The sequence below is a fragment of the Manacus vitellinus genome, unplaced genomic scaffold (assembly GCF_001715985.3).
Source record: "Manacus vitellinus isolate BGI_N305 unplaced genomic scaffold, ASM171598v3 scaffold_58_pilon, whole genome shotgun sequence".
Taxonomy (NCBI): Eukaryota; Metazoa; Chordata; class Aves; order Passeriformes; family Pipridae; genus Manacus; species Manacus vitellinus.
The window spans coordinates 3,448,716-3,457,759 of record NW_021940671.1 but is presented as its reverse complement, the minus strand read 5'-3'; the positions used below and the strand labels follow the sequence as shown (position 1 = coordinate 3,457,759).

Here is a 9,044-nt window from a genome sequence, read left to right as displayed (position 1 = left end):
AGCTTTCCCAACGACTCAGGATCAGGCTTCTGCTCTTGGTTTCACCTGCAAGGCTCTCCTCTTTCAGGAGCTGACACAAAAGCCACCCCGTGTGTCACTTCACACACCCTCCTGGCTGTCACCCGACCCTCTGAACTCATGATGTCACCGTGCTCTCAACCCTCCTAAAGGTGACTCCACTGGAAAAAAAAAGCAGCTCTGACACTTAGTCCTTCTTAACAGCAAGGAGAACACCAAAGGTTTGGGGAAGCTTGAAGGAAAAAGGTATTTATTTTCACCTTCTGCTTGGTTTGACGCCTTCCAGTCACCGGGAGGGGACTGTGCCACCACCCCAGCGAAATTTAAGCAATTAAATAATTAACTCAGGCTGTTGGAAGCTTGCAGTTTGTTTTAACTTTGATTCATTTTCATTACTAATTAATCTTTCGGTTTCCTCGGGTCTGCACACGCCGAATTAAGACTCAAGAGCTAATAATAAATGCAATAAATACCTGGAGAATAAGCCCACGAGCCCTGGAGCAAGGAAAAAAAACCTACCAAATTAAATGAGAGTTGCCATGAAGTTTTTAAAAAGTGTTTTCGAGCCTTTCGGGCTCTTTTCACACATCATTAGGAAAACTAAAGAGAGTGGGAAGGTCAGCTTTTAAAAAGTCATTTGCAGGTCACCTTTGAGCAAGAGGAGAGGGAAGAGAACAAAGGAACCCACCACAGAGGAGCAGATACTTATTATGTCTCTCTGCTGCTCACTAGGACTTAAACTGAAAGGCCCAAATTGTTTGAGGCTCACCAGAAGGAAGACAACTGGATAAAGTCATTTCAGTGCATTTAATTTCTCAGTATGAGAGTCAAAATGCCTCTAAACCACTTGATTTCCCCTACCAACCACCCAGGATGCTTAGGAAGTCCTTCAGTTGTGGAAATGCCAGGTGGGCTCCACCCTGAAAAGGGGAGGAGGTGTTCATCTGCTGATTTATGGAGGCATGAACCACTCAGAGCAGATGGATCTCACCAGACCTAACCCAAGAAAATAAAATCTCTAGGAAAGCAGGCAGCACTTGGAGGGGAAGGAGGAAAACATCTGAAATGAAAATTTAGGGCTGATTCCCTAGTCTGTAAGAGGGACTCCTCATGGCATCTGGTAAATCAGCTTGTGGCCCTTAAATCTCCATTTATGCAGCTCTTCACTCACAGTCTCCCTCTCTTTCTTCAGTCTAGGAAAACCAAAGGAAAAAAATAAAGAAAAATCCCATAGCTTTGGTGTTTCTGGGTCTTTGGAAGGGTGTTCTGGCTCTGGGCCTCCCCTGTTTGTTTTCAGAGCTACCAAGAGCAGCAGTAAAGCCACAGGGCCCTTTCTGCAAGCGTTACAAAGTGAACATACTGCACAATAAAACCCCAGCCCGACTTGGTGTGGGTTTAGGGGCCAGCCCTGAGGGGAGGTGGTTGTCACCAGCACAGGGCAAGTTCACCAGGTGGCTCAGGAACAGGTATTTCACACAGACAGCACGACAGTGCCACAACATGCCCCGGCCATGTCACACCACGGGATCCCCTGTGTGATGACAAGAGTTCAAACGAGCACCAGATGCTCCCAGATCATCTCCAGGAGGAACCAACCCCTGACTACAAATGCCCATCGGTGTGGCTGTCAGCACTGCCAAGAATAAAAGAAGGTGGCATAAAAAGTAGCTGTTCTGCTGTCTGAGCATGAAAAAAAAGCCCCGAGAAATTCAGGTTTTATTAAGAGAAAGTGAAGAAACGCAGGCATTCTGCACAGAAGCCAAGCAAATGACAGCATCAGGTACAGCGAACCTCGGTGATTTATAAAAGCCAAGCAAGCAGCCGTATAATTGCTTTAAGTAAGGCCCGACTTAAAGCCGAAACTCCATTTGAATTGAGGGCGGGGAGGGGGGAGGAGGGCCATCGAACCTCCGGAGAGGATCCTCGGAGACGAGTAACCCGAGAAAGGCTGGCCATCGATCGGGAGTGAGGTAACCACAACCACCGCCGGCTCAAATGAAAAGGGACTCGAGGGCTGACCCAGAAAACAAGCGTCGTAACCGCCGGGATGAAACTTTAATGATCAACACAGGGCGCGCCGCCCTGATTGAGTTATGTGATGTCAGCCCGGAACGCGGGCACAAAGGGAGCCGCTCGGCCACCTTCCCTCCATCCAGCCTGGATACTCTGCCATCTCCTGGCTCCGGCTTTGGCGGCAGCGGGAAGGCAGGAGAGCGCATGGAATAGGGGTGTTTTTCCAAGGGAGAGCTCATCCCGTCAAGTTTATCTTTTGCTTCCTTCGCGGAATTAATAAGCCGAGCTCCCGAACCACTTCGGACAAGGGGTGCCTCTATAAATCCCACTCGTGGTTGCTGGTTTAACTCTGCCCACAGCCTGTGCGAATTCCTTGTGGGAAGATGAAAAAAAAGCTCTACAGCAGCCAGAATAGAAATTCTTCCACTCCCCAGCAGAGTTTGAAGGAGTACAGCGATGAACACAAGGTCAGGTCTATCACAGCACAGGTTCAGATCAAATCAGACTGATTCCAGGCTTGCTCCAAGGCTCCCAAAACACACCAGCCCCGGCATTTTTTCCTGGGGAACCCCTCTGTCCAACTAGAACTACTCTCTCCAGCTAGAACTTAATCTGAGTACTGCCATAAAAGACCATTAAGGATGTTTCTATTAGCGACAAAAGGAGGGCTAAGGAGAATCTCCATCCTTTACTGCTTCGGGGGGAACATGTGACAAAGGATGAGGAAAAGGCTGAGGGACTTGACGTGTTCTTTAACAGTTAGGCCAGTTGTTCTCAGGTGGAAGGCAGGGATGGGAGCAGGATGAAGCGCCCATAGTCCAAAGGGAAGCACACAGACGGGTACCTGGAGCAGGTGGGATCCAGCCAAGGGTGCTGAGGGACCTGGCAAAGAGCTCACTGAGCCACCTTGCACCATTTCCCAGCAGTCCTGGCTCACTGGGTGACTGGAAGTGGTGCCCACCCAGAAGATGGGCTGGAGGGAGGATCCAAGGAATCAGCCTCACCTGAGTGCCAGGGGAAGTTATGGAGCAGAACAGCAACAAGGTGACATGGTGGGTCCTACCCTTGGAACCCCATGGAATGCTACAGGATTGGGGAAGGATGGCTGGACAAGGTGGACAGGGAGCTGGAGAGATGGCTGACAGCTGGGTAAGTGGCCAGTGGCCCCTGGGCTGTGCCAGCCCTGCTGTATCCCAGCCCCAGGGCAGGGCCCATCCCTGTGCTGGCACTTCTGGGGCACCTCCAGCCCTGGGGGCAGCTCTGGGCCCCTGCAGTGGTTTGGTTTAGGCCTCTTCCTGGCAACCAGGTCGAAACTAAGGAAGTCCCCATATCCCAATATTCCATTCTGTTCTTTACATAAGCAGAAATATAAATAGAAGGGGGGAGGAAGCTGGAAGGGAGATCTCTTCTCGGAGAGGAGGAGTTGGAGGAAGCACAGCAACCTCCCTGTGGCTGGGCTGCTCGTGTGGGAGTGCAGGCCTGTAAGGTTTTGAGAGGTTGTTGCTTCTTCCTGATTTGAGAGGAGAAATCTGGTGGTGTGGACTCTGCTTTCTTAAGGAAAGTATTAAGATTTCGTTTGCTAGTTCTTTACTGGCTGTGTATACCTGTTTTTCTGTTTTTTTGAGGTGTTGGGGTTCTCTTTCTTATATACAGTTACAAAAACTACATGCATACAAGTGTAAAAAATATATATATACTGCTTTGGTTCTGTTATTTCTGTCTTTCAGTAGTTTTTTTCTTCTTCCCTTTCTTTCCCCTGTGCTCATAAAAGGAGGGGGGAAGCCCTTTGCTGTGGTCTTGGGTGCTTGGTGAGGGAGCCAAGGCCAAACAAGAGGGACATGGAGGGGCTGGAGCCTGGGCAGGGAAGGGAACGGAGCTGGGGAAGGGGCTGGAGCAGCAGGAGCAGCTGAGGGAGCTGTGATCCAAAACCCTGCTAAACACTGAGTGGCACAGCTCAGGAAAACCCCAGGAAATGCCCCCCAGTGCTGGATTAACATCAGGAGCACCCCCAGCTCCTCAGGCCTTGCAAAGTCACACACCAGCTCTGCTTACACCCAGGACAAGTCTGACTGCCACCACTGATCATTCACGTGCAAAGCTGAGCCCAGAAGTGTTTGTGAAACTGGAGAGAGAATCATTAAATGTAACAGATAATTGATATTTATACTGAGAAGAGAATTGACTCTGTAAACCTCAGCTATTAAATTACTTGTTCAGGACTGAAAGAACGCAACAGTTTGCTATTGATCACCAGATTCATTACACTTTTATGGCAGATCTGAAAGCACAATGCCATTAAGTACAATATTACAAGCTGGGAGAGAAAGGGGAGGGTTATGTTTGGTTTTAAAAAAAGATAAAATACAACAAACAACAAAACCCCCAATGAGTCCCTCAATCTACATATCATAAATACTTACCAAATGCACATAACAAAGTCTTTCCCTGCACCATTTGCTAATGTCCTTGGAAGCTGTAGTTCTCTCATTTGCTATTTACCACTTATCAAATTAAGAGAGGCTTTCAGAGATCTCCAGCCACCAGAGCAGAGTGAAGGGCAAGCAGTGAATAGCAAAGGGCATCACTTTTGGGTTGTAATATTCCAAACATTTCATTTACTAAACCAGGGAAAGGCAAACAGCTGAATTCCGATTGTTGCTTTATCAAACACGTTCTCCCAGCTTCATAAAAAGAGAATTCATTTTCTCAGAGAAGAGAAATTCCTGGAGGGTAATTTAAATGAACACTGCTTTTTCTACAGCGTACACACGGGCAGCTTTTCCCTCAGAGGTCTCTTACCTGCTCACCTATTTTCAGGAACCTGAATTATTTATTGGCACCACCTCCCTTCACGTGACTGATGCAAACTCACCAAAAGCATCAAGAGATACTGGAGGAACTGGGGAACCAGTATGAAAAGAGTGTGTGAGAAGACAGCTTCAACCCAACTTCTGTAACACACCAAGCTAAATATGGACTGTCTGAGTTTGACAGGCAGGATTAATAACCCTTGTTATTTAAAGTATTCGTATTAAAGTGATGATAGCCTTTATTAATACTTTGGAAATGTAATTTATTCTGCCTAACTTCCTTATATTGCCTGTCTGATTACAAACACAATGGATAGAGCAGCAGAACATCACATGGAAGGCACAGAAGGAGGATCAACAGGATGGCAAAGAGAACAGAAAGGGAGAGCTGCAAATGGAGAAGGGCAATTAGTGGAAGAACATCCAGTAAAAGAAAAAAACCTCTAAATAAACCAGCTCTTTTCACTCCTGCTGACAGTTTAGATTTCTGCTCAGTTGCCCAAGAGCACTCAAAAGCATTTCTGTGTCTGAGAGGGTTTTCAAGGCACCTTTCTTATAACCAGGCTGTGAATTTTATAGTATTTTACAAGTGGTTTTCTCTAATCCCACAGTGTTGAAGCAGAGCATTAACATGAAGTGTTACTATAAAGTATGGAATTCTGGTATGTTAAGGACAGTGTGCCCTGACTGCCCCCAGATGAATTTTAATTACTCGTGTGACTTATAGAGGGGCTACTAATTACTGAACCTGTAAAACTGAACTAGAAAACAGTTAAACTTTACACCTATTTAGACAGTCAAGAGAGTTTGTGAGGCTCTTAAAATTGTATTTAAGTGTGTAAACCAAATGAATGGTTAGTATTAAATCAAGGTCCAGAAAAAGCTTTATATTGGGAAAAGAAAACTTCGAGTTTATCTATTTTTGGGTAGGTTATTAACAATGGAGAAAGGCAGCAAGTCCTTTTAAAGTTATTTTTGTGGGCTGTGACAAGATATCCTTGTGATTAAGAGATTTTTAGGGGGAAAATAACAAAAAGAGAGTAGATGTGGACAATGTTTAACACATTCTGGGTGCTTCCCCAGCAAACCAATAGACACAGTTCATCAGAAAGCACTTTACAGGGACTACATGTATAGGGATAATGGAGATAACTTTAGAAGAGTACAATAAAAACTGGCACTGCTGAAATAATTTGTAGATAACCGACATTATCAGTCACTTAAGGGCAGTTTATCCAAGGATAACCATCATTACCAGGCATTTGAGGACAGTCTCTCACCAGGAGGAACTGCAGCCAGGTAAATCCATCCTGTTGCCTCCAGGGGGTGTTGCTTTTGAAGGTGTTGAAAGTAGCACAGGAGACATATCAAAAGGTGAAGATAAAATGGGCCTTCCACAGCCTCACACTCACCCAGCAATGACAACTCCATCCCAGGAGTGGACATCACACAGCACCTTCCCCAGCTCGTACCTCAGCTGGCTCACGGCTCCGATCCGGTTCTGCCACAGAGGACAAAGGGGGATGGAATTCCAGCTCCTTCATCCCCCAAAACCCCCCAGGTGGAAAACCCTGAGCTCTGCTTTTGCTGCTGCAGCAGCACAGCTGAGAGGAAAGGCACTTCTATCCCATAAATCCCTCAGCAGCTCCCACCTTCCCACCAGCAATACACGGTTATATTCCTTCCAAAAGGATTCTGTGCAGCACTGGGAGAAGACGTTGGGAAATTCTTTTAACTTTGGTACAACAGTGTTTGATCCCTCCATCTGTGCCAGCTGTTGCTTCCTTATTTCCCTGTATCAGTGATTAACAGGTACTAGGAGGTGTCTTAGCTGTGTGTCAGAGCAAAGGATGGTAAGAGAGGTATGTTATGACCCGACCACATATTTGAGATACTCTCAAGGAAAGGAGATTCCTTAGAAGATCTGGAACCATATCCAAGAAATTATTAGCACACATGCATGTATGCAGGAAATATAATTAATATGTAATAGAAATGTGATGAACATGTCTTAGTTTCGTGACCAGAACCTGGGCTGTTGGATTGCTGGGTGTAGATGACACGTGGAGTTATCCCCAATAACACAGAGTTGTTCCCCTTCATAAAGGAGTGTCAGCTTTCTAACCCAACAAACTGCTTGGAGACTTGATTTCCAGCTTTTCCCTCCCACCTGCTGGAAGCAGGTTCCCATTTTTCTACAGCACCTGGATGCCACTGAAGAGCCCCCCTCTCACCTTCCAGTTGTATTTCAAGGTGCGCTCCCGGGCCCGGCAGTTCTTGAGGGCGACTTTCCAGCAGGACTGGTCGGAGATGCTCATATCCAACAGGTATCCCTCCTCTTGGCACAGCCTGTACCACAGCACTTCGTCTTCTGCAAGGATTTTCCACGTCCTGCTGACCTAAAAAAATCAAATTTTGATACGTGTGTCTCACATATCCACGTTTGGACAACGCTCGGAGGGGCTCCTGGGGTGTCCTGTGTAGAGCCAGGAGTTGGACTGGATCCTGATGGCTCCCTTCCAACTCTGGATATTCTATGATTTTACAATAAATTTATAAGTAAAAATTACATTTAATATAAAATTATTTATATAGCACCTGAAATACAAACTTTTAAGTCGATATAGGCCTGCACTGAGATTAAATTCTTAGCTAAACAAATATATTTATTCACCCTTTGTACTACTGAGGGTATAAAAGCCCCAAACCCTTAACAAAATGCTTGTTTTCTGTGGGTTCTTTTGGAAACAACTGAGTTTCTACTCCACTAAAACCCCACACACCACTTTAGTGGCCACACTGCCCACCTGAAATATCAGTGCACTGGAAAACTTCAGAGGGAAAAGGAGCAACAAAACAATTAAGGCAGCACTGTAAGCTTAGAGAAAAATATGAATTTATCTTCATATTTGGAGCTAAGAAGCCCTCACATATCACACCACCACATCTCCAAAGTCCCACTGACAATGCCTGATTAGGGGCATGACATTAGTGATTTATAACCTATTGTATTACAGTATGCAGAAATAGGAATGAATTATTAAGTTTTTGAAGCAGCCTCAAGTTGCTGGCCATTCCAGAGAGAACAGCTTCATCACAATCAATTGTGGGCTCAGAATTAAAGATTCAAGAGGTAAGAGCCAACTTAAGTAGCATTTGTTCCCTGTAATTCTTAATTTAAAAAGAAAAAAAACACAACAACAGCCGTAACCAATGAAACCCAGGAGTGGTGAGAGCAGCAATCAATTGTGCTCTGTTTCCAAAAAGATCCAAACAACCTCCTGAGACTGACATCATTTTTAGTGAATTACAATTAAGCATCTAATGTCCATTTGAGGCCCAAGATTACACCAAGAATCAAGGTCTGCCACTGACACAACCCCTCCCAGGACCATCTCTTTGTGTTTCTTTGCCATTTGTTCTGGGCTCACTCACAGATTCAACACAGCATGGGGAGGTGAGACAGGAGTTATTCCTTGTTCTCCATTTTAGGAGATTAATCTCCTTTGTATTTTCACATTACCACACACCCCCTCTGCTTCAAACTTAAAGCCACAGCTTTCAAATGCAAGGCACAGCTTCAGGAAATTATATCTGGGGAGGAATAAATATCAGATCCTTTGGGTTGGGGGATCTGCACGAGTCCATGAGCTGTTGGAGCAGCAAAGAGGCTCATGGAGAGGTCAGGAAAACAACCCCTGCCTCAAATAAATCAGGGAATCTCAGAGTTTGGAACTAGTCAGCCCTCCCAGAACACCCACATTGTGGCACTAAGGGCCAGAAAGCTCCCAAAGCCATGACCCTGAGTCCCACAGGTCTCCTCAGGGCACAGCAAGTGCAAAAAGATCTCACACACAAAACTCCTGCAGACTGTCCAGTCTCCAACCAGTGGGACACTGTCCTCTGCAATGCCCTGTTTCTGCCAGGGAAAAGAAAAAAAAAGTGTTCCATATGGAAAGAAAAAAAAAAGGGGAATAACCTGCCAATGTTTTTAAGATTTGATACCTAAATACAAGAGCAGCTCTCAAACAGGAGTGCAGCAAAAGAAATATTCCAGTTAATCATCAAGAGACCTCAAACTGGGAGACACAGACAATCCCCTTCCATCCTATAACAGAGAAAACAACCTGGACAGGGCAATAATAATGCCTTTAAATGACACAAACAGCACTGAGTCTGCTCAAGCATGACACATCACATCAC

General features: G+C 45.6%; 1 protein-coding gene across 1 annotated transcript in view; it reads right to left on the bottom strand.

The window, feature by feature from the left end:
- The window catches only part of FBXW8 (F-box and WD repeat domain containing 8), a 52,789-nt gene that overhangs the window by 37,568 nt on the left and 6,177 nt on the right, over window positions 1–9,044 (bottom strand). Inside the window, exons 3-4 of the mRNA XM_018081982.2 lie at window positions 7,076–7,240; window positions 6,254–6,342 (exon numbers count right to left, since the gene is read on the bottom strand). Coding sequence (XP_017937471.2) covers window positions 6,254–6,342; window positions 7,076–7,240 — 254 coding nt within the window. The remainder of the gene's footprint in view (window positions 1–6,253; window positions 6,343–7,075; window positions 7,241–9,044) is intronic.